At 36.5% G+C, this 26837-nt stretch overlaps 3 protein-coding genes across 3 annotated transcripts; 1 reads left to right on the top strand and 2 right to left on the bottom strand.

Annotated features, from left to right (window-relative positions):
* Positions 1–593: 593 nt before the first annotated feature.
* On the bottom strand, positions 594–5687 carry LOC142527902 (phosphatidylinositol/phosphatidylcholine transfer protein SFH3-like). Its single transcript, XM_075632895.1, has 14 exons — positions 5483–5687; positions 4803–4931; positions 4148–4409; positions 3854–3953; positions 3460–3726; positions 3040–3117; positions 2814–2915; positions 2667–2716; positions 2441–2540; positions 2237–2332; positions 2053–2151; positions 1548–1662; positions 1066–1463; positions 594–872 (listed from the first exon to the last, which is right to left on the bottom strand). The coding sequence occupies exons 2-14, from the start codon at positions 4846–4848 to the stop codon at positions 786–788; spliced, it is 1800 nt and encodes a 599-aa protein (XP_075489010.1). The 5' UTR covers positions 4849–4931; positions 5483–5687; the 3' UTR covers positions 594–785.
* A 2213-nt stretch (positions 5688–7900) lies between these two features.
* LOC142527934 (small ribosomal subunit protein eS25-like) lies at positions 7901–9731 on the top strand. The gene is made up of 4 exons (XM_075632934.1): positions 7901–8071; positions 8175–8249; positions 8351–8485; positions 9423–9731. The coding sequence occupies exons 1-4, from the start codon at positions 8069–8071 to the stop codon at positions 9534–9536; spliced, it is 327 nt and encodes a 108-aa protein (XP_075489049.1). The 5' UTR covers positions 7901–8068; the 3' UTR covers positions 9537–9731.
* A 7456-nt stretch (positions 9732–17187) lies between these two features.
* LOC142525804 (secreted RxLR effector protein 161-like) lies at positions 17188–17871 on the bottom strand. The gene has a single exon (XM_075630095.1). It carries the CDS (start codon positions 17869–17871, stop codon positions 17188–17190), a length of 684 nt encoding a protein of 227 aa, XP_075486210.1.
* Between the last annotated feature and the right edge of the window lie 8966 nt (positions 17872–26837).

Below are 26837 nucleotides of genomic sequence, written 5' to 3' on the forward strand. Positions count from 1 at the left end.
CACACATATTTTAAAAACATTTTCTACCATCTCAATTATATTTAGAGTAGATCTCTTATGAGACGGTCTCACTAATCTCTATCTGTGAGACGGGTTTATCTTACCGATATTCACAATAAAAAGTAATACTCTTAGCATAAAAAGTAATACTTTTTCATGAATGATCCAAATAAGAGATCTGTCTCACAAAATACGACCCATGAGACCGCCTCACACAAGTTTTTGCCTTATATTTATATTTATATAGTTATTTTTTATGCTAAGAGTATTATTTTTTATTGTGAATATCAGTAAGGCTGACTCATCTCACAGATAAAGATTCGTGAGACCATTTCACAAGAGACTTACTCAACTATAAAATCATTATGGATGAAATATTTACTAAATAAAATCATACAGAATTTACTCTATACAGCGAAGACTATTATTTCATATAAAAATTTGATTAAAACCTTATTTTATCTCACAAAATTCTTTGTTTTTGATCGAAACAGTAAAAGGAAAATAAACAAACATTCTGCAAATTGTTCAAGTACAAACAATTGAGCGAGCCCAAGAAGATGCTTGATCTATCAATATTGGAGGCAAACAAATACTATAAAACAGTATCACTCAGAAACTAGCACAAATGGCATACTTCTTTATAATTTACAAACGCTTCGATTTTAGTTTTTAAAAAAAACAAAAACAGTGCACTCAAATGTTTTGGCGATCTTTCGAAGCTAAAAGGCCGTCTATAGAAGACCAAAACGCTACCATGTTACAGTTTCATTAGATTTCTGCACTTAGAAAGCAAAGAACTTCTTCTTCTTCTTCTTTTTGTCGATGTAGGCAAGCAGCTCTTCTTGCCGAGAGAGTGCATCCTCGAGAGCCTGCAAAAATTGGAAGGTAAAACATACAGACGAACTCGTCCAAAATATGCGTGAAGGAAGCGATATGATGCATGTAAATGCTCTTTACCGAATGTGCAACATAGATCAAGTGCTTTGATGCACTAGTGAGCAAGGGGTGAATAGTGTAGCATATAGCAGCCTAAATTGGAGATAATAAGAGAACTGGTGATACCTTCTTTGCTGCAGAAAGCTCTTGCTCTAATGCATCAATGCGATTCAATGCATTGTTCAGCATCTCCTCCTTCTCTGGTGGCATAACTACAGGCTTTTTGCTGAGAACAACCACCTTATCCTCGAGTTCATTCATGCGTTTCATCATGGTGAAGTAATCGGCACTGGAAATGGCAGCTCCAGGTAATTCATAGGCGTTTGCGTGACCTTTAACCATCACATCAACACCATACATGGAACTCGAATAGAGGGTTGCATCTGTGAGCTTCTTAGGCATGTTTCGTGTCATACGAACCATAGTAACAACGCCCATAACTAAAGTCATCATTCCAGTGAAGATATGGTTGCTGAGTTTGTCGGATGGCTTGCAATCATCATGCACCGGGATATAATCTGTGGCTGAAATTCAGAATATGTGGTCGGAAAATCAGTGAGTTAGTTTTTAAACTATCTCACGAGCATGACAGAATGATGATTATGTACCTTTGGCAACAACAAAGTTGTTATTTGTTGCTCCTTTAACCCAAGTTGTAGAGACAGTTTTGTCAACCATAGGCACGTATTCACTTGCAAATGAACGAGGGTAGCTTCTGATTACCTGAAGGATTATTTTCTCAGTAAGATAGCTTTTAGATATGCATTTTTATGTGTAAATGCAAGAAATTACATGAGTTTGAGAAGCACTTGTATTGACATTAGTTCTTTGAAGCAACATCCATCAATGTAATGATATAGGTGTAGTTCTAACTTTCTTAACGCAACACTCGCGCATACACCAGATATGTTGATCATTATTATATCATGTGAGACCTACCAGAAATATCGCCTCCATCACCGTTGACCACAAAACAGTTATTTTAGATCATCAAAAGCTTAGATTCTCCATGTGGGCTTCATGTGATCTCATGTTGATCAACGACCCAAGTGTATAGCATCATGTTTGATGTGAATGTAATGCTAACATACTCAGAAGGTTGTCCCAACTTACTTCTTCATGAACAGGGGAGAGTTGCGTATGTGCAGCGTAGTCCTTGGTACCTCTTGGAGACTCCACCGTTGAGCTAACGAAGTTGTTTTTCTTCACATTCTGTGTTTCATTATGGGTTGTTCATTTCATATGTACCAGCCATTACAAACCGAGCGCAGGCTACAAGTAGAAAGCTTACAAGTACCTTGGAAGTAGCATTCTCGTCCTCAGATATAGTTTTCTCTTCCACAGCTGGAATGACGATTTTGTTTGAGCATTTGTGTTCACCATTTCGGACCATCTTGTGATTAAAATAATCACCAGTTTCAAGTATTTCTTACTATGAAACAAATGCTAGAAATAAATCTGGATTGAAGAGCTTGATACTATGTAAATAAATACAAAATACCTTCATGATATCAGAGTCGTTCCAGGGACCTTTGTCAGATAGCATACATCCACCCTTGTCAGCACAAGTGCATGTACCACCCAAGAATTCGGGTAACTCACTGATACAAGATCAAACGAAAAGATACTGTATCATAATTCATAAATATATAGTTATGAATTCCATCTGCTCGTTGGCTAGTTTCTCAGTAAAAGTCCGAGTATTTGAATTTTTACAGTAATTTTACCTGGCATCAATGACTTCAAGTAGCTTGCTTTGGTATTTATTGCCTAAAACCTGGGAAAAAGGGAGCATGGAGGCTCAAAAGTGGTGAAATTTGAGAAAAAGAATACGCAATGAACTTTGAGGAGGTGAATGCAGCTTATTAGCTTACATGAATCTTGGAAGTAGTCTTTGGGTCAAGGAATGACTTCACAGTGTTCCACAAGAGCCTAAATCCAGATCCCGCATTGATAATGTACATGCGGCATAGGGTCTAAATTTTTAAAAAAATCACAAAAAACAGAACAAATTAGAATCAGATATACCTTTAAGTTAAGAACGAAAAGAACGACAATTTGGTTTTCTAGAAACGAAAAAAGAAAAAAAAAACTAAGTACCTCGGGGTAGTTATCACCATCAATCTTCTGCAGGCACTGGATGAGTTCTCTAGCGGCCTTGTTGAAGTTTTTAAGTCCCTGTACAAAAACTTACTTCTGTCAAATTACGGCGACACATCTCAGGCCCATGAGTCAGCACAAACGAGCCTTTATGAGATTTACTGGCAACTGTTTCGCATCTATTCTCCATTAAAGAAGATAATTGATTAAACTACCAAAAGTGTTCATTTTATGCTATTAAAAGTCGTTTACTTCTCACCCACAATCCAATGTGAGACAGAGTATTATTACATAAAGGCGACTTTGGTATCCTAACTATGAAAAAAGATTTTGCCATTTACTATCCAAATTTCGACCACAAAGTTCTCTTCATTTTGCCCTGAAACATGCAATAATCAAAAGATGGCCTTGTCTACGTACCACTCCTTGGACATCCAAAATGGTGGTGCTCTGATCGATATGCTTTTTAGCTGCGATTGAGCAAGCTGGAAACTTGTCAATGAATGTCCTCTCGAATTCTTGAACATGGTATTTGAGATAACGGTCTATTGTGGTGACTTGCATGAGCTTCGTAGCATCAACTTGACCGAGTCTTTCGATGTAAACTGGTCTGCCTTCCTTGTCGACACCATGATGCCCTTGTGGATAGTATTTCAGGACCTCGCTTCTTTCCTTGAAATCGAAATCCTTGCATAAGATTTGAAGGATATTAGAGACAAATTTCCATGATATTTTAAGCTAATTTTGCCAAGAATTTATTTATTCTGAAGGTAAAGATAAAAAGTTTCTGCATAATAGTAAGATCATATAATACCTCCATGATATTGTCAGCACCAAACTCCTTCCTCCATTGAAGCATATCAGACCACATTTGCTTAGTCTTTTCAGTATCAAATTTCCTGGCCTTCAAAAACCTACATCATCCCAAATATATAATATAAAAAAAATGAAACATAACTTTAACGACCAAAATAATGTGATTAATAAGCAGATGCCTCCGAAAAGTGAAGCTTAGGTAAACAAATGACAAAAAAAGATTTGACTTGCACCAGTAACCACATACATAGCTTTTGATATTGAGATAGGTGCCTGCTCCTACACAAATTACCTCAACAGCATTTGATAGTCGTCGTGTTTTGAAGGGAGCAATTCTTCGAGGATAAGCACCTGACGCAAGGCATCAACAGCTGCCACTTCCTCTGCATCTCGTTCATCCTCGAACACGACAGACATAACTCTGCTGTTACGCCTGCCCTTCTTAGTCAAAGAGTTCCTGAATTTGTTTGAGGCATTGATTGCCTTCTTCTTGAGAGATCCAAGCCTTGTTTTCCTCTCGTCCTCTGTGTTTTCAAAATCAATTTTCTCGAGACCTGCCAAGATTTTTCCCACCAGTGAAATTCTGTATCCAGGGATGGATCCGTTGATGGGGCAAAACTTGATTTTCTTTATAAAAAAAAAACACAAAATCTAGTTTTTCTTTCCATTGACCACCCCTTTTGGGTCTGCCCCCCTTCTCTGCAGGATTCCAAGAACCATTTTAGGCCATATTTTTCAAATGATTATGGTAATCTTCATCATCAAGATAAATATTCTGGCGTTTTCTTGAGATTCATTGATCAAGGTTAATACGATTCAAACCAAACTAGATTTCTAGAAAGGGTATACAAGGCTACAATTCAAGAATGAAGATAAAACATGTCTATGTTTCAACACGAGATTGAAGAGAAAACGAAAACTAAGCTGTATATCACAAAAATACTTACTCGGCCTGAGGGGGCGTTCAAGAGATCCAGACATTGTGTCACTCATGATTACAGTTCGCAAGTTTGATGACTTCGAACGAAAGTATATACAATGATCTTGAAAGCTTCAAACTTGCAGGTTGCCTACACCTTTTGCAAGAATTAGTGGTCAGATAAAATAGCTGTGATAATAGAAGAATCGGAAAAAAACACAAAAAAAGGCTATTAATCTAGAAAGATCGCTCGTAATGGTTTTCCAACAATTTCATGTAAAGTTCTTGCCGAATTTCATCAAAAAGAAAACATCAAACTTTCTGGACGTTTCATTTTGAATTTTGATCCCATGAAACATGCATATATCACATTTTACATCAAGTAAGATGAAAACACATATATAATATAACTCAAGTAAACTAAAAGAGCATAAAAAAAAATCAATCCAATGAAACATGATCAAATCCCTCCACAGCACCATCTTCCAAAAACTCAGTAAACGCACGATCTCATCAATCCCATAAAAAAAAATACAGCATTCCCAACTCCTTAAAATCAATAAACAATTCAAAAGAAATAACAAGAATATGAAATATTTACGCGAAACAGGAGCAGAACTTTGACAATTTCTTGGATTAAAGAGCGAGTAAGAAAATTGAGCGAGAGAAATACACAGAGGAAAAAGAGAGCTTTTTTTTCTTTATTACCAGTGAACAAAAATGCCGGGGTTTGAGAAAGAATGGAGGGTAGAGTTTTAAATTAACCAACACCAAAAATTCCTCAAGAAAATCAATGGCTGCCCATTATTCATTCACTCCCATTCTTTCTTCAAAACAGCATTTACACCATTGAATATATTCTAGAATTATGGGATAATTACATCTGTGTTTCGAACAAATCTACATATTTCTTGAAATTAACTTTGACCATGTCTCCTTCCCATTAATTTACACACAGATTGTGTGTGCCTGAGATGCAGAGAGGATCTATTGCGCGTAATGCAAGCCACTCCCTTCAAATTCCAAGTGCTCCCCATTTAACCAGCGTCGCTGTCAGTTGGTTTCTCGTAATCTATTGCATGTTGTGATAATTAAAGTAAAATTGCATTTTAGCTTTATAAATTTTGTATTTTTGTCATGATGTTCACAAATTTTAATCCATACTAAGCTATCTTTGATTTTTTTTTTATAACAATTTTAATTTTTTTTTTCGACATAACGATGCTGTGTGCGTCGACACTTTCAATAAAAATAATGATTTAAACGGTCAAAATTACAGTTTTCTTTGCAAATTAATGACATTATATTAACTACTTATAAAAAATTGATTCAATTAAATTATTTATTATCTGTTGGAGATTATTGATTTATTATAATTTAATATCACTTTGTTATTATTTAGATTAACTTTATAACAAATTTAAAAATTAATTCGTATAATAAAAATATAATATTTGAGAAATTATATCTTGTGCATGTACAAATCGAATTAAAAAAATGTGTTATTTTAAAAGGTAGAATTTATTATAGACGCATCATATCTGAATTTTTTTATTGATATATTATTATATAGTGTACAACTTCTTAATATTTAAATCCGACTTTCATATTAAAAAAAAAAAAAACTCATTTTCGTGCTTTGTAAATCTTTGAGGGCGTCTTAAATATCTTTTAAACCATTTTAAAAATTATAAATTCCAAGGGCATTTGAAAGTATACGCGACGTATCAAAAAATGAGTTTTATTTTTTCGCCTAACATATGCGAAAATTGTCGTTAATCTTTTATAAAAATTGCACGAACTCCCTTGTACCAGTTAGAAATTTAACGAATTAAAGTATTTTAATGATATCTAGACTAGTGAACAAAATGACTAGCAGACAAAACAATTAAGAAACAAATTTAATTTTCTACAAATCTTAGGCTGGCTAGACTAGTTCGGATACTATGTATGCTAACTGGATGTTGCAAAATCAAGCTAAATGACAAAAAAATAACAACCAACAACGTCCGATTAGTATAAATAACGTTCGAACTAGTCTAGCCGGCCTAAAATATGACTTGTAGAAAATTTAGTTATTTTTTAACCGTTTTTTCTGCTTGTTATTTTAATTAATGGTCTATGATATATCATCAAAATACATCAACTTTTCAAATTTTCAACTGGTGCAAAGTGCTTGTGCAACTTTTATAAAATATTAAGATCTAAGATGTCTATTTGATTTTTACAATGAAAAAAATTTATATTTTCTATATTTTACATGTGATTTATTAAAAAAAAAACTCATTGAAAATTATAATATTGATTATATTTATAGTCTCGTCGTTTACTTATTTAATATGTTTGAATAAACATATTTGAGAGTATTAATTTGATGACTTACAAGGTCAATGTAAGAAATAATTAGTGGTACTCCACTCTCCCCAATAACTAAAATCTGAAAAATAAATTGAATTAAAATAATTAAGAAGATGAGTTACAAACTAAGAAGGTTGGCTCCTTTAGAAATATATATGGAATATGGATTTGGATATATGCTTACCTTCTTCAAGTCCTGAAATCTTCTATTATTACATGCTTTATTTCTTGTCTTTTGATCCTTAAAAATAAATTAGATTTCAATATGCTCAATTTTTAAGGTAAAAAATTATGTCAGACGGTCTCACGGGTCGTATTTTGTGAGGCGGATCTCTTATTTGGGTCATCCATGAAAAAATATTATTTTTAATGCTAAGAGTAATACTTTTTATTGTGAATATCGGTAGGGTTGACCCATCTCACAGATAAAGATTCGTGAGACCGTCTCTTGTGAGACGGTCTCTCGAATCTTTATATGTGAGATGGGTCAACCCTACCGATATTCACAATAAAAAGTATTACTCTTAGCATAAAAAGTAATACTTTTTCATGGATGATCCAAATAAAATATCTGTCTCACAAAATACGATCCATGAGATCGTTTCACATAAGTTTTTAACTATATGTATATATGTGTGTGTGTATATATATATATATATTATTATGTTGGAAAATATTTTTATTAGACAGAAACCAATTTTGATTTATTTAAGTAGATTTCAAAATCAACCAGAAAAGAGTCCATCTAATTTTGTGGCTCTAATGGGTCTGGGCCTATGACAAAAACAGGCCGAAGCTAGAGCCCAACAAAGTTTATCACGACGTCGTTTGCACTGAATGGCAAATAAAAACCCTAACTAGATATATCGTGGAACCGCCCCCCTCCGCTTGCTGCCCCCAACTCCCGCCGTTCCCAGCCTACAGATTTACTTAACGATGGTGGGCCGCCGCCGAACCGCACGATTTATACACACATATGCCACAAAAGGCATTAATTTAGTTTATCTATGGGTTAATTTGTTTTTTTTTCCTATCGTTGCAGGCGCCGAAGAAGGAAAAGGCTCCTCCACCGTCATCCAAGCCGGCGAAGTCCAGCGGAGGAAAGCAGAAGAAGAAGGTCAATTTTTTGTGCGGTTCTTCTTGTTTGTGTTATCGGTGATGTGTGCGTGAGGTAGTGTCTGATATGGTGGAAATGCTGTGGCGAATTGTAATTTGCAGAAGTGGAGCAAGGGAAAGCAGAAGGAGAAGGTAAACAACATGGTGATGTTTGATAAAGCAACCTACGACAAGTTGCTGTCCGAGGCGCCTAAGTACAAGCTCATCACTCCTTCAGTTCTCTCAGATCGTCTCAGAGTAAGTTCATGTACTCTATATAGAGAGATCGGATATTAACTTGTTTGACTGATCTTAAGATTCTTTGGGTTTTTTGTTATTAGATTGGGTTTATTTGTGTAACCGCATCATTTTGTATGCTCTGCGTTTGGTCTTATTAGCGTTGCAGTTCATCCACGCACTTGCAATGCACTTTGTTATTGTGTCTTTTCCATTTTACGTAGTGGTGATTTCTATGTACTAATACGAAAATGAGGAATATATGAAAGCTGTATTGAGTTTCATTTTAGCACCCACCCATATTTGGAAATTGGCGCTCATGTGATATTTCTGTATGAAGAATCATCTGTTTTAGCACCCACCCATTTTGTGCACTGGAGTAAATATGGTGCAGTTGTAGGGATAGTTCCTTCGCATTGGGTGTTCTAATTTTGTGGTATTAGTATAGTTGCTTGCTGTGTTCTTGAATGCTTCTTGCACTATCTTGTTTGTATTTATTAATCCTTAAGGAATACCGTTGGACTTTCGGAAGCTTTACATTCTGTATTACTCTTGGACTTCTTAATTGTATCATTTTAGAGTATCTTTGCTACCATCCTATGTGCCCTCGTTGGTATAAGGTAGTATTTCACCAATTGATCTGGCTGATCTGAAAGTTTAGCTGACATGGTGTGGATATTCTTAAGATAAACCTTATAATTATGTGAAATGCTTTAATATATTTTTACCTTTCTTGTGGACTCCAAAATTTGCTGATTTGATTTGGAATGTATTTGAGTTTAATCATGTTAATGAACTTGTTTAGCTCTTACATCAATTAGAAAAAAACATTTCTTTAATCATAATCACATTGCCCGGTTTACTTTACATACATGATATTGATTTTCATTGATTTGGTTGGTCGACCAAACTTACCCCTATCTATTGATGTTTGTCTCGATCATCAATATATTCGCAGATCAATGGATCACTTGCTAGAAAAGCAATCAGGGAACTGATGGCACGAGGTTTGATCAGAATGGTGTCGGTTCACTCAAGCCAGCAGATATACACCAGAGCCACCAACACCTAGATGTTGGTTTTCTCTCTATCGGAGAGTTTGAAATGGGATTTTGCTAGTTTTGGACCATGTTTCTTTTAGCTTTAATGATAATGATCTTGAATGATATTGTTCCTTGGTATCCTCTAAACCTAGTTTAATATTGGCATGTATTTTCATTCTGTTCCACAAGAATGGTGGTAATCATCTTTGCCGTTTTCTTTTCCACGTTGAGATTGTCAAATTATTGTTTTACTTTATATGGTTATGGGGATTATCTTTGTCAAAAAGCAGAGTTCACAATGACAGCTATTTCAGCTCGAAGGAAAAGCTTCATTATTCCTTAAGCGTGTTACAACTGAAGATGCCGAACCAGATCGATAGCGAAAATTGAGAGAAGTTTGTTCAGTGTTTAGCAGCGATGAATTTTATTTATTTATTTAAATATAGCTTATGAAATTATAAGTTTTTATTTGAAGAGAAGGAATGACCCGCTAACTAATGAACCGTCCGTGTACCTTTATTTATCTACAAAGATGACTTGTATATGCCCAGTGTGAGAAAGGACGTGGCATCTGAGAAGAGAAGTTTTTTTCCCAATTGGAAGATATTTGCAGACAGATTTGAGTCCGCCACTTGCAAACTAGCTATGAATTTCACCATGCGATTACATGACCATGAAAATGATCGGATTCACTACTTTCCTAGGAATTTCTTGCTAAAACCAAAATAACCCAAAACCACAAATGTTACGATCCAAGTTCTCAAACAACCCTTCGCCTCTTTTACGTTTTCAGTGTAAAATAGATCACCTCGACTACTCGAGATAGTAAGATTTTCAAGTAGATGTTACCCGCTAAAAAAAAAAAAACGAATGACAGAATTGGTGTATGTACAAAAAGGATGACTAGCTGTTACAAGACAATTCGATCAAGTTGGCCAGTAACTGTGGAACCTAAGTTAAGCTGTTAAAGTATGTTCTTCGACAATGTTATAAGCAAATGATGAGACGTTGATTGTTTTCATATCCTCGTTTCATCTTATATTTGACTTGATATTTACAATAATTTTAATCACACCTCATTCTACTATTCATAACTTCCAATTTATTATCTGTTATTATGCAATCATTTATTGTCTCATGTCACGAATTAAAGTAATATGTTGAAAATATTTTTGTTTATATATTCTATAAACCTGCCCATGTTCATGGTTGGAAACCATTTGGTGTCTCCATCTCACATGATTCAGAAGCACAGCTCAAGAATGTTGCAGTAATTGTGTAAGGAGAGGCACATAATGCACATGGAGAATGATGGTCCGAGCGCAGAATGGTACCACTACACAAGAAAGGAACCAGGAGGCAAATACCCCCTTCTCTTGTCAACATTATTGGGACAAAAATCTGAACTTTTTTCATTCGAGAGTGCGTTGCAAACCTAGTGGAGCTTAAGGCTTCAATCACCACACATACTGTAAAGATACTTTCCCAATAGAAAGAGTAAAATTAATGTAAATTAAAGGCGGAAATCCATGTTTCAAAAAAGCGCCTTTTGAGATCTGTGCACACCAATGCCATGGACGTCCCTAAAATGACACTTATAAAACCAAGCACCAATAATAGAAGAAGCATTCTCAAACAGCCTCCGGGTTCCAAATAGTTAAAGAACACCTCTTTCTGAGCTGAAATGGTAGAAAACTTTTGATTTCCCTTCCCATCAGTGTGATGGCTCTAATGCTGGGAGACCGATCCTTCTGAAGGTCCTCCAGTGCCCATTTCAAATTTTGCGACTCACAATCCACCATTGTGTAGGGATTCTTTCTGGTATATTTGAGCCAACTTTGTATCCAAACATGTGAAAGTGATAAATCATTACCCAAGTTTTCCTTGGATAAGTTTATGCTCTTATCCAATGCCATTGATTCCTCAACGTGATGTATCCTCAGAATAGATTCTGATCTTGTGATGTCGCTTTTAAGAATTCTGCTGAAAAAAATATTCCTTTTTTCTGCTAGAGTTTTCAGCTAGATTTATGCTCTTTGTGCCTCGAGCAGAGGAGCTCAGCTTAAGGCGTTTAACCTATCTGTAGCCTGGCTCAGCATTGGGAGAATTATCCATGCAGAGATTAGACTTTTGTTTAGCCTGATCAGCGCATTCCATGGGTATATCCACTTTCAGACCCAGAGTCTTAGAGGAGCTAGAATTTAGAATTCGCTTCCGTGTTGATGGCCAAGAAAAATTCAATATTGACCTGTTACAACCGCATCACATATAACCTGTACACTATAAAATATGAGAACCAGTTGATACTAAAATTTGAAAGAAACGCGCAACGACAGTCGCTTTTTCTACTAATGAACTTGTATTGCAAATGGAAAACATCTCACGCGGATTAAATGTCGAGTCTCAACAATGTAAAATTACAAAAATAAACAGCCTGTGGACTGAGGCAGCAGGAAAAATACAGTAGCTGACTACATCCTCCTAGATTTTGCATGCGAGAATATTACTCTGGAATTAATAGACACAAGGTAAAAGTAAATGATCCGGAAAGATCTTCCTTTACAAATTTAAGGCATTAACATGGAACTAATGGTTTTGCATATTTGAATTGTTAAGAAAATAAAAAGTGAAAACCAAAAAAAATGATATGGTCTTGGAACATGAACTTTCTAAGTGGGGACTAAAAATTTTCCAAGCAAGGTTGATGCAAATGCCATAATTCAGGAATTCAACATTGTGCATTGGTGATATGATATAACCTGCCAAAAAGCTTACACATGTAAAATTAATTAAACTGGAGTTTTTAGGACACTACTTGGTGATACTCACGGGAAATTTAGGGTCCGATTCCGGCAAGTGTCACTAGTACAGACGCAGGGTTTTGAAATTGTCCTGAGCCTGAAATCACAAAGAAGACCGTTAAAAAGGGGCCAGGAGGGTGTCCTGGCGTAGCCCCTCCGACGCTCAAGTCAGTGACTGAGTATATATGGGGGGAGCAGCTAAGGGTGTTGCTGAAAACAATATATTGAATTAATTATCATACGCTCAAACCTGATATTTATAGGAGAATACCTGGGCCCTTAACGGGTCTTTCTTCCATTTGGGCTAGAGATGGGTCAGGGGTAATGGACCCATCTATGGGGTATCACCAGTCTTCCCCTCCCGAGTCGAACTGAATCGCAGGTTCGAAGTTCGATTAGCTGTGCTGTCTTCGGGTTACCGGGTGCGAGTTGTGCATTTTCTTCCAGCCGTTCGTCAGTCTCCAAAGATTTGGAAACAAATCAAATCGCAATCCTGCTCTGCGGGGAAAGATTTGATCTGGGTTTCCTCCCTGCTGTGGTCACCTCCTTACTTCATTCTCACTTCTCCCATACAGAATTTCCTCTGCACTTCACATACGCTCCCCCATCGCTGCCCACCTTCTTACTCTACACCTACTCTCGTGAATTCATCCACCGCGTGCCCAGCGTCCCTGCCGCAGGCCCGCCCAAGTGCGTCTCGCCCCTGCCACAAGCTCGCCCGGCCCCAGTCGCACGCTTGCCCGAGCGCTCGCACAGCCGCTCGCCCAACGCTCGAGCCACGCTCGTCCAGTGCCTCGCCCCTGTTGTAAGCTCGCCCAGCGCCCTTGCCGTAAGCTCGCCCATCGCCTTGCGCACACAAGCGCTACGCTCGCCCGGTGCCACGCCCCGACAGCGCCTCGCCCGCCCGGTGCCACGCCCCGACAGCGCCTCGCCCTTGCCACCAGCTCGCCCGAGCGCTCGCACAGTCGTTCACCCCTCGTCCCGCGCACACAAGCGCTACGCTCACCCGCTGCCACGAGCTCGCCCAGCGCCCCTGCCGTAAGCTCGCCCATCGCCTCGTGCACACTCATCCCCGCCCGCTTGTCCTTCACCGCGCACGCTCGCCCTCGCCCTCGCCGCGCACGCTCGCCCTCTCCTGCTCGCCCTTCGCCCACCATCGCCACGCCCATGCCTCGCCCCAACCACCTGCATGCTCGCCCCACGTTCCATCCTCGCCCACAACCCCTCCTCGCCTCGCCCTACGCTATCACCCTCGTCTCGCCCCGTAATTTTCGCAGCGGTAAACATCGTTTGTTATCGGCAAACCAAATAAATTTCCTAACACGGTATGCCCTCGTCGCCCCCATCCTCAAGGTTATCTACTAAGATTTTGAAGAAAAATAATTTCCACTTCCTCGCGCCCTTGACTCCTCTGCTAAGCCGGGCCTTAGCAGGAAAAATAAAACTTCAACCTCCTCACCCTCTAACTCATCACTCTCTGACTCCTCTGTTAGGCAATACCTCAGCAGTAAAATAAATGTTTCACCTCCTCGCCCCTGACTCCTCTGCTAGGCGATGCCTTAGCAGGAAAATAAAACTTCCATCTCATCATCTCGTAACTCCTCTGCTAAGCTGAACTTAGCAGAAAAATCAAATTCTCACCTCATCATCTCATAACTCCTTTGCTAAGCCGGGCCTTAGTAGGAAAATAAAATTTTTCTCCTCCATAACTCTGCTCCTCTGCTAGGTGATGCCTTAGCAGGAAAATTTATTTCTCCACATCCACTTTGCTCCTCTGTTAGGCGATGCCTTAACAGAAAAATAAAATTCTTCTCCTCCACTCTGCTCCTCTGCTAGGCGACGCCTTAGCAGGAAAAATTTTATTTTTCTCATCTCAAACTCTGCTTTTCTGCTAGGCGACGCCTTAGTAGGAAAATTTATTTCTCCTCATCCACTCTGCTCCTCTGCTAGGCGATGCCTTATCAGGAAAATAAAATTCTTCTCCTCCACTCTGCTCCTGTGCTAGGCGACGCCTTAGCAGGAAAAATTCTTCTTCTCCACTCTGCTCCTCTGCAATTCAGTTTGACTCGGGAGGGGGAGACTTGTGATACCCAGGGATGGGCCCACTACCCCTGGCCTATCCCTAGCCCAAATGGAAGACAGGCCCATTAAGGGCCCAGGTATTCTCTTATAAATACCAGGTTTGAGTGTTCAGTTCATTCATTCACTATATTATTTTCAGTAGCGCTCTTAGCTGCTCCCCCCATATATCCTCAGTCTCTGACTTGAGCGTCGGAGGGGCTACGCCAGGACACCCTCCTGGCCCCCTTCTAACGGTCTTCTTTGTGATTTCAGGCTCAAGACAATTTCAAAAACCTGCGTCTGGACTAGTGACACTTGCTGGAAGCGGACCCCAAAATTTCCCATGAGTATCACTTGGAAAGTATTCAACAATAGGAAAACCATGTTGACGGAAGATTAAAATGTAAGCATAATTTATAATTACAGGCATAACCAAAGTGCTTTATATGATGAGGCAGAATGACCGCCTACAACAGGAAAAAAAGTGGCTCAGAATTTTACAGAAATGTGCGACAAAAAATGATGCTACTCTCAAGAATTATGCAGAGATCAAAGCACATCAATTCTCAAAATGCATATCACGAAAATGTTCCATCTTTCAGTAATACATAAGAAAAAAATAACGATAGTCTATGTAGATCACTGGGTATATTTCTACTTATTTTAGTAACTACTCTTCAAGTAGTAAGTATATTTCTTTTGGCAGGCTCGCACCAGAATTCACCGTGATTAACAGAATGTTAGATGTCTGAGAAAACTTGCCTTCTACAGAATCCAAAGTGGTGCTTATTTTCATTGTTTCCACATCATGAACGCAATGGGGCAAATTATACAGAGTAACATTCCACAACATAATTTATTTGATCATGTTTTCGCTGAAGCTATGTACTAACTGGGAGATGGTCCGTGACCCAAATTTTTTTACACCTTCGGGAAGTGATGATCTTGCACTGAAAGAGTATAAAACAAAAGGGATGTACTGCTCTCCCTAAACTATCATTCAAGGAAATATTTGATCGTGATTGGAAGTCTTTTTTGTCGGAATCTAAATCTGTGTGCTGGCTAAGAGTATCGCAGCTTTTATGCTGTAGCATTCTCAAGTTAGCATGATCCAATTGATTGTTCTTTGAAGTAACTGCATCAAGAAAATGACATCCTCTAGATGAAGTACCATTGGAAGCCGGAACACCATGGAGCACAGGCTGGAATTGAATGCCATTCTTCAGGTAAATAGCTTTACCACGTTCAGACTTGCGACCTATCTCATGAGCTGATGCTCCCTTATCGTCATTTTCTTGACCATCCTTGAAAAGATAACTGCAGGAGCTCTCATTTCTCAAGCTTTCATAACTCAGTCTCTGACTGCCATTCACTAATTCAGAAGTCATAGTTTCTATCATTCCAAGTCCCTTAACAGACCTCGATGTCACCAGTACATCCTTGATAAAGTAGTTGAGATTGTTTACAGAGGCATTAGACGAGGAATCACATGATTTCCCTGTCACATTACAACTTGTTCTCATCCGACGAGACATTCAAGAGGATTGATAAGATTGCCTCCCTCCATTGGTATCATGAACTAGGTGCACCATTTAACCATACACAACTTGGAATCAGTTAGTACTCTGCCTTCAGAATTTCACTTGCACTTGGACAATAAAACGAAAAAAGAGACATTTATTTTTAATGCAAAACAACCTGGGATGGGCTTAGAGCTCCAGTCAAAGTTCGTACAAGAACTCTTGTAATCTCTACTGACTTCCCCTTCAAAATTTTCAATATAACACGGTATTTCACTTGTTTAGACTATAAATTGTATTATCTTCACTTTTTCATGAAATCGTTTTACAACTCCACTTTTATTTCACTTTCGTTATATTACTATAAAAAACGCATTATTTCATTTAAAGATCCAAATTGAAATTATTTAAAACAAAAACACCAACACTAGAAGGATCATAACCTTTCGAAACAACAAGCACTAAGCTAAAAAAACATTAAAAATGTTTACGAATAATCAATTTAAGCAAATATTTCAACTTAAATTTTTTTAGCATTGCGTCTGCTGACTTCTCAGTTGACTTATCTTCGAAGTCAGTCCGGAAAAGCAAAAAAATTCGTCGCCATGCTATTACATGTCGTTATCATAGTTTAAATATATATAATTATCATAGGCATTTGTCGATGTGCTACTTTTCATTAGAACTTATTCAAATTTTCAATGTATTCTCTCTTTGTAAGGTTTTATTGATCAAGATTTATGACGAACACAATGCAGAACATGCGATCAATCAAGAATCCAATTACACAAAATAAAACATGGTCGAATTACGTGGTTCGGCGTTGAGATGCCTATATCCATGGAAGAACACGCCAATTATCTTTATTGATCAACTTAACAATGAAAGTTACATGTGCAAGAAACAACAGCCAAAAGATGAATCACAATTGATCACTTATCCATCAAATGTTCTCAATATTTTCTCCTATCTGTGCACTCCTTTAAACTGCTGAGTATCCCGATGATGGAGCTTGTTGTCCTTTTTGTGTGTCGTTGTTTTGTTTCTCAACCCAGCTATATATAAATCCATATGCCTGTCTTTTTGAGATACCTTTCAACTGGTCCCTCCCAAGCCTACGAAAGTTGTCCAACTGAATACCTACTCCAAGCTTATAGCTAATTGATTTGGTTATGGCCATTAACCACCGGTAGTTTAACTTTGGTGTATCCCAACGGCTAACCAACTTGAGAGTAACCACATGATCCAACAATCTCCACCTTGACTCCAAAGTTGGTTGTCCTCTCCCTATTACCAGCTCAGTTCCAAGCTAATGCCTTTACCAAGTTCATGCAATGCACGAACTTGCTCTGTGGCAGTGACTTGGTCATCATATCTACTGGGTTATCCTTAGTATCAATATTCTCCACTTGGACATCTCTCTTTGATATAATATCCTTTACAAAATGCAGCCTCACATTTATGTGTGTGGACCTTTCATGATACACTTGGTGCTTAGATAGATGTATTGCACTTTGGTTGTCGCAATGCACCACAACCTTATCCTGTTTTACACCCAACTCAGACACCATTCCTTTCAACCAAAGTGCTTCCTTGATCCCTTCAGAAAGAGCTAAGTATTCGGATTGCGTTGTTGATAGTGCTACCACAAATTGTGAAGTAGCTTTCCAAATAACCGCTGTACCATACATAGTGAATGTGAAACCTGAAAGAAATTTTCTTGTGTCTATGTTTCCAGCAAAGTCTGAATACACATACCCAACTATAGGATTCTCCAGACTATTCTGTTTTTCAAACATTAATCTGACATTTGCAGACCCCTTTAAATATTTGAACACTCCCTTTAATGTATGCCAGTGGGTTTCGCCCGGATTAGCCATGTACCTTGACACCACACTCATGCTATAGGATAGATCAGGTCTACTGCAAATCATTCCATACATTATACTTCCAACTCCACTAGCATATGGGATGTATAACATATTCCTTTTTTCCTTTTCATTAGCAGGATATTGGTCTTGAGATAGTTTAAGGGACTAGGGCAGGGGTATTCCTTTGGACTCATGCATGTTAAACCTTCGAAGTACTTTGCAAATGTATGAGTTTTGGCACAAGAATAATATGTTCTTTTGCCTGTTTATCATAATTTCCACACCTAGAATTCGTTTGGGTTATCCTAATTTCTTCATATCAAAATCTAAACTCAAAATTTGTTTCACAGCTTCCATGTTGGTCTTACTTGTGCTGGCAACTAACATATCATCAACATACAATAGGAGATAAGTTTCAATCTCGTTTTCTTGATTGTAGAAACACACACGGTTGTCATAGCTGCATCTTCTGAAGTTGTTGTTCAACGTGAACTCATCAAATCTCTTATACCATTGTCTTGGACTTTGCTTAAGTCCATAAAGAGACTTTGAAAGTAGGCATACCTTTCTACTGGTTTCTGGGGTGACACAGCCTTCAGGTTGGTTCATATAGATGGTTTCCTCCAGTTCCCCATGTAAGAAAGCAGTCTTTACATCAAGCTATTCAAGTTCAAGGTTTAATTGTACTGTCAATGCTAGGATCAATATGATGGATGAGTGTTTAACCACGGAGGAGAATATTTCATTGAAATCTACTCTTGTTGTTGCGAAAAGCCTTTTCAACTATCTGTGCTTTGTATCTAGTCCTTTCTTCACCAAGAATTCCTTCTTTAACTTTATATATCCATTTGCATCTGACCACCCTTTGGTTCTTAGGTATTTCCACTAATTTCCATGTTTTTTTGTATACATGGATGTTATATCTTCATCCATAGCTTTAATCCACCTTTGTTTATCTTTATCTGATATAGCTTATTTGCATGAGTTCGGTTCATCATGTTCCAGATGCTCTGCCACAGACAATGAATAGTAGATCATATCGGCTTGACCAAACTTATCTGGAGGTCTTATCTCCCTCCTTTATCCGTCTCTTGCTAGTTTGTAGGATCTCAAATAATGCTCAGTCTGATGGGTTTGATCCTCTTGCTCCGAATCTTGGTCATGGCTATGCTCATTCTCAAGGGTTGAGATGTTTTTGGGAGGCTCCACCTCGACTTGTACATAATACGTAGTCAATTCATTTTCTGCAAGGCTGCTAGTTTTCTGTTGATATCCCATTTTGGACTCATCAAAGGTTATGTCTCTGGTATAGAAACACTTGGTACCGTGATTTCTAGGTTCCAGAATTTATACCCTTTTACTCCTTCAGGGTAGCCAATGAAGATGCACCTTCTAGCTCTTGGTTCCAACTTATCTTGTTTAACGTGGGCATAGGATAGGCACCCAAACTCTTAGTTTTGAATAATCTGCAGGTATTTTATTCTAGAGTTCCATTGGAGTTTTGAAGTTGATAGACTAGATGTGCATCTATTTATTAAGTAACAAGCAGTGGTAATGGCTTCTCCCCAGAAGGCCTTTGGGAGTCCAGCATTTAGAATCATGCATCTTACTCTTTCAAGAAGTGTGCGGTTCATTCTTTCAGCCAAGCCATTTTGTTGAGGGGTGCCACTAACTGTCAAGTGTCTTGTGATTCGCTTTGATTTGCACAAATCCTTGAACTGTTGTGACATGTATTCTGGTCCATTGTCTGTCCTTAGGTACTTTAGCTTCATGTCTTGTTTGTTTTCAATCACAATGAGTCACTCTCTAAACTTCATCAGTGCCTCATCTTTAGTTTTAAGCACGAATACCCAGACTCTTCGTGAGAAGTCATCAACAATGGACATAAAATACCTTCCTCCAGTATGTGTTGGATTTCTTGAGGGGCCCCATTAATCTGAGTGTACATATTCAAATGGTCTAGATGTGTTATGAATTCCCTTTGTGAACCTCACTCTTTCAGCTTTTCCAAGGATGCAATATTCACACTGGCCTAGGCCGAGAATTTGGTCTCCGCACAACAAGTTTTGCTTGGATAGGTGAATTAATCCTTGCTCACAGACGTGTCCTAGTCTGAGATCCCACAACTTTGATGCATCATTGGTGGTTTGTGCCATAGCAGAATCGCCTATCACTGTGGTACCTTTTAGTAAGTATAGCGAGTTTCTTTTGTGTCTTTTCTGTAAGAAATATGACACATATTAAAAGAAGTAGCGTGTAAGAATTGGCGACAACCAATAAGCCAACAATTTTTTATGAACAGTACATGCAGCCTCAAATTTTTGACAATTGAAACGGCATGCGCCTCTTCTTTTGACATTTAGACTTCCGACTTTTCTCGTTGATGGTATGAAAAATGCCTATAAATAGAGGTGATTGAGGTCCCTAAACACACACGTCATAAGAAAAATACATCATCTATAGAGAGTGTGAAGTGCTTAAAAGGCTTCAACCGGAAGAAAATCAGAAAACTTACAAATTCTCGATGGCCAGAGGTAACACTCGATTCGCTTCCGTATATTATTCATCATGTTCATATATACATAGAAAGATGATTTTTGAGAAAAATTCTGACATTTGATATCAGAGCCGTGATACCTCTGCCTTGAAAATAACCGTTCTTCATTTTTCTGAATTTTATATATAATGAACTCTTCGGAAATTTGGATACGAGCTGAGTACAATTTTTTTTTTGAAAATCTGGATGAGGCCATGAAGGTCGTGACTGGTTTTTTCTGAAAGTGGAGAGGTTGAAGACAATGAAATATTCAAATGAGTTGCCTTCATATTTCAAACAATTAATATGAATTCAAGATATCTCGTGAATTCACATGGATCATTAATTATATGCAATGTTTTTATTATTATAATATTTTTTATTATTTTTTTAAAAAATATTATTATAATGATTATATTATAATCGTTATAATAATATATGATATTGTAGGTGGCCATTTGGTCAAATTATTATTATTTATTATTATTATTATTTAATAATAATAATTAATGTATATATATATATTATTGGTATCAATTAATGTTGAGGGAGACCTACACAAATTTGACGGTTGAGGCAATTGTCGGTAAAAAATTTATTTATTTATTATTTTTTGATAATAATAATAATAATAATAAATAAATAATTAACATGTAATTAAGTTATATGTATAATTCAGTATACATATAGCATTTGGTTAAATAATTTGTACACATTAAAATAATTTCAAGTTCGACGTAATTTCTAATACATGTTTAGAAATTATTTTTGCATGTTAGATATAATGTCAAATATTATGGATAAGTGTTTGATGTATACACGCAAATTTAATATTATGTTTGCATTTATTCTTGAAGTTTAAAATGCCAATAATATTAAAAAATAATTGGTACATCAATATTCACATTATGTTCATATTAAATTATATTAATTTGTTTATAATTTGAAATGAACATATTAAGTAAGATGTGCTATAATATTATAAAATAAAATATTTCAGATGTACACAAATGAACAAATAATTTTTTCACTTTATCACTACTCTGATAAAAGAGAAAAACTGATGAGGAGCCCACATTTTCACGTAAATATGATCCTCTCTTTATCACTACTCTGATTGAAGAGAAAAACTGAGAGAGAACGTATTTGTTCATACTAAGTAAAAATGTGAATATAAAATTATTTAATGAAAAATTTGGCTTATAAAAATTCACATAAATGTGGATAATTAAGTTGAATAATAGTTATAAGGTGACGTAAGAAAACATGATCTGATGGAGTTCTTCATAGATCGGTTTAAACTACCTTGATTTTCCACTGGTCTACATGAGGAATATTGCTCTGTTTAGGAGTTAGGTATTTAAAAGGCCTTAGCCCTACCTATCTTTCCTGGGATCACTCTTGGAAAATATTGATCGCGTTACTAAATAATTATTATATAAATCATTAAGTGAAGCCAAATTTTTTTCAAGTGAACCGTATAATTTTAAATAATTGAGAAATAACCACAACATCCTTAATTATGAAAAATTATGTATTAAGTGGATTTGGATCACATAATTGACATCAATTGTAAATAATTATATAAATAAAATAAATTTTACCCCACATGGATTTTTTTTATATTTATACTAATTAGATTAAAATATCAAATTATATTTTTCTTAATTTACTCACAGGAGTTAAGGGAAAATATTGTCACTAGATTTTTAAAACAAGAATTACATCGGTAAAATATGATATTGTCTCAAAATTTTAAGCATATGATATTTCTTTCAGTTATGCAACCTGCGAGTTTTTCCGATATGAAATGTGAAATTCCCGAACTAAAGGGCGATAACTATAAAATATAGAAAGAAAGAATTCTTGTTCAGTTGGGTGGATGTGTATTGATTATGCTATACGGAAAGACGAACCATCTTCTATTACTGAAAACAACGTTCCAGATGATGTTGATCTTTATGAAAAATGGGAGCGATCTAATCGACTCTGCATAATGTTCATAAAGACCAAAATCTCTGCTGGTATGCGTGGTTCTGTCGATCAGCATAATAATGTTAGAGAATTACTGAAGGCTATTGATGAACAATTTCAGTCTTCAGATAAGACACTTACTAGCACCCTAATTATGAAATTCTCTTCATTAAGGCTCACCAGTGTGAGAGGTGTGCGAGAGCACATAATAAAAATGCGGGACATAGTGGCTCGACTAAAGACACTTGAAGTGGAAATGTCTGAAACTTTTCTTGTGCACTGCATTTTATGCACTCTTCCACAATAATATGGACCCTTCAAATTTTCCTACAGCACACAGAAGGATAAATGGTCAATTAATGAATTAATGACCATGTGTATTCAAGAAGAAGGAAGGTTGTTGATGGAAAGAAGTGATAATGTATTTATGACTACACAAGAAAATTATAAGAAGCAAGTCAAAGTCAAGGAAAAAGGGAAAGTAATAATTTCACCCCAACCTTACATCAAGAAAGAATCCAAGTGTTTCTTCTGTAAAAAGACGTGACACATGAAGAAGGATTGCAATAAATTTAAGGATTGACTTGAAAAAAAAGGTATTCCTACTTCATTTGTCTGTTATGAATCTAATATGGTTGATATGATTTATAACACATGGTGAATTGATTCTGGTTCTACGGTCCATGTTACAAATACCTTGCAGGATATGCAAAACCTAAGGAAGCCTATAGAAAATGAGCGGAACATCTATTTAAGAAACAAGATGTATTCGCATGTGGAGGCGATTGGGACTTGCTGCCTTATATTGGATAGTTGTTTTATTTTAAAATTGGAAAATACATTTTATGTTCCTAGTTTTTCTAGGAATTTAATTTCGGTTTCAAATCTTCTACCCTTTGGTTATTCATTTTAATTTTTGGATAAATCAATAAATTTATTTTATAAATCAAATATTGTTGGAAATGGTACAATGATTGATGGTGTTTTCTCTATTTCTTTACAAAATAATAACACCACTATGCATGTTCAGAGAGGTATTAAAAGATGTGTTATAAATGAAGATTCATCTATATTGTGGCACATGAGATTGGGATACATCTTCATAGAGAGGATTAAAAGATTAGTAAATAACGGAGTACTTAGTACTTTAGATTTTACTGATTTTGAGACTTGTATACACTGCATAAAGGGAAAGCAGACCAATAATTCTAAAAAGGATGCCAAGAGGAGTACAAAAATATTAGAAATCATACATTTAGATATTTTTTGTCCAGATATGGACATGCAAAGTCCGAAATATTTCATCTCTTTCATTGATGATTACTCACGATACATGTATATCTACATGCTTTATAACAAAAACGAAGAACTAGAAGCCCTTTAAGGTTTTTAAGGCTGAAGTGGAGAAGCAATGTGTTAAACAAATTAAGATCGTGAGAACTGATAGAGGTGGAGAATATTATGGTAGATACACTGAGAATGGACAGGCACCTGGTCTGTTTGCAAAGTTTCTCCAGGAACATGGGATTGTTGCCCAATATACTATGCATGTTTCTCCTGACCAAAATGATGTAGCTGAGATGAGAAATTGAACATTATTGGACATAGTGAGGAGCATGTTTAGTAGCTCCAAACTTCCTAAATCCTTGTGGACTGAAGCTCTTAAGACATCTGTGTATATATTAAACCGAGTTCCAACTAAGGCTGTTCCAAAGATGCCATTTGAATTATTTAAAAGTTGGAAACCGAGTTTGCAACATATACGCATTTGGGGTTGTCCTTCAGAAATAAGAGTTTACAACCCACATGAAAAGAAACTGGACCCAAGAACTATAAGTGGATATTTCATTAGGTATGCCGAAAAATCAAAATGCTACAGATTCTATTGTTCATCTCACAACACTAGAATTGTGGAATCAAGAAATGCAAAATTTCTTGAAAATGATTTGATTAGTGGGAGTGATCATTCAAACGACATAGTTCATGATAAAGATCACATTAATTCACAACCCTCATATTCAAATGATAGATTGGTCGTTATTCACACCCCTCAAGATCAAACAGGTGTTAGGCAATCGATTACTGAAGTTCCACAAATCGCCGATGAATATCCAGTAGATCAAGTTGTTAATAAAGAACAACAAGAAATTGTTGGTCGACCAAAAAACCTGAGGAGATCTACTAGAATAAGAAGATCAACTATATCTAGTGATTATGTTGTGTATTAACAAGAATAAAACTTTAACATCAGAGCCGAAAATGATCCTGAAACGTTTTTACAAGCCATGAGTTGTAATGAGTTAAAATTATTGTTTAATGCTATGAAAGAAGAGATGAATTCTATGGCATTTAATGGAGTCTGGGTTCTTGTTCAGTTGCCTGATGGTGTAAAAGCCATTGGATGTAAACGAGTCTTCAAAACAAAGAACGACTCATTAGGCAACATTGAAAGATATAAAGCAAGACTCGTAACTCAAGGATTCACTCAGCAGGAATGAGTCGACTATAAGGACACTTTTTCTCCTGTATCTAAGAAAGATTCTCTTCGTATCATTCTAGCATTAGTTGCACATTTTGACTTAGATTTACAACAAATAGAAGTAAAAACAGCTTTTCTCAATGGAGAATTAGAGGAAGAGGTTTATATGAAACAACCTGAATGATTCTTCTCTAGTAATGGTGAGCATTTGGTATGTAAGCTTAAGAAATCTATATATGGATTGAAGCAAGCTTCACGTCAATGGTATTTAAAATTTCATGATGTTATCTCTTCATTCGGATTTGTAGATAACATCATGGATCAATGTATATACCAGAAGGTTAGTGGGAGTAATATTTGGTTTCTTAATCTATATGTGGATGATATATTAGTTGAAACCAATGACAAGGGTTTGTTATATGAGGTGTAACAATTTCTCTCTAAAAACTTTGATATGAAGGATATGAGCAATGCATATTATGTCATTGACATTAAGATACATAGAGACCGAATTTGAGGTATTCAGGTCTGTCTTAAGAAACCTATACCAACAAAGTTTTAGAGAGATATCAGATGAAAAATAGTGCACCAAGTATAGCTCCCGTTGTGAAAGAAGATAAATTCAATTTTAACCAATGTTCAAAGAATGATCTAGAGCGGGAACAAATGAAAAACATTCCTTATGCTTCTGCTGTTGGAAGCTTGATGTATGCTCATGTTTGCACTAGACCAGAAATTGCATTTGTTGTTGGGATGTTGGGAAGATGTCAGAGTAATACAGGTTTAGACCATTGGAAAGCTGAAAAGAAAGTGATAAGGTACCTTCAAGGGACCAAACTATCTGCTTATGTTCAGAAAAACTGAGAATTTGGAAGTAATTGACTACTCTGATTCAGACTACGCTGGCTGCATTGATTCACAAAAATCCACTTCAGGATATATTTTCATTCTAGTTGGTGAAGCTGTATCTTGGAGGAGTGCAAAGCATACATTGACCGCTACTTCCACTATGAAAGCTGAGTTCGTATCTTGTTTTGAGGCAACCTTACATAGTTTATGGTTGAAGAGTTTCATTTCGAGGCTTAAAATTATGGATTCTATATCTTGGTCATTAAGAATATATTGTGACGATTCAGCTGCTGTTTTTATGGCTAAAAATAACAAAAGTGCTAGTCGAAGTAAGCACATCGATTTTAAGTATTTAGCCATACGAGAATGTTTTAAAGATAAGAAATTAATTATCGAGCATATTAGCACTGAATTGATGATTGCGGATTCTTTGACTAAAGGCATGCCACCATTGAAATTCAAGGATTATACAGAAAAATGGGACTTGGTTCCTTTATGTAATTTTGTTGTAAGAACAAAGTTAATGAAACTATTATGTGATATTTTCTCATATTTGTTGTGTACACATTTATTGATTTGAGAAATATCAATAAAGTTGGACCTCGAATAAACACATGGTTTATTCATTAAGTTATTTGAGAGATATAATACATTGTGGTACATAAAAGATAATAATCGTTTTTAGATGACTTATCGCCATGATTCATGTATTTTATTTTCTCCTATGGTAAATGAGATATATGTGTCAAGTGGGAGAATGTAAGAAATATGACACATATTAAAAGAAGTAGCGTGTAGGAATTGGCGACGGCAAGAAGCCAACCATTTTTTACGAATATTACACACAGCATCAAATTTGTGACAATTGAGACGGCATGCGCCTCTTTTTTTGACATTTATACTCCTGATTTTTTTCGTTGATGGTATGAGAAACACCTATAAATAGAGGTGATTGAGGTTCATAAGCACACATCTCATAAGAAAAATACACTATCTATAAAGAGTGTGAAGTGCTTTGAAGGCTTCAACCGGAAGGAAATCAGAAAACTTGCAAATTCTCGTTGGCCGGAGGTAACACTCGATTCGTTTCCGCATATTGTTCATCATGTTTATATATACGTAAAAACATGATTTTTGAGAAAAATTCTGACACTTTCATGACCACTAATGACCCCTTTTTGTATTGTGAGCATGCCATTTTCAGATTTGAAATTATAACCATTCGAGTCAAGTGTCCCT

This window comes from Primulina tabacum, chromosome 15 (assembly GCF_025594145.1).
Source record: "Primulina tabacum isolate GXHZ01 chromosome 15, ASM2559414v2, whole genome shotgun sequence".
Lineage (NCBI taxonomy): Eukaryota > Viridiplantae > Streptophyta > Magnoliopsida > Lamiales > Gesneriaceae > Primulina > Primulina tabacum.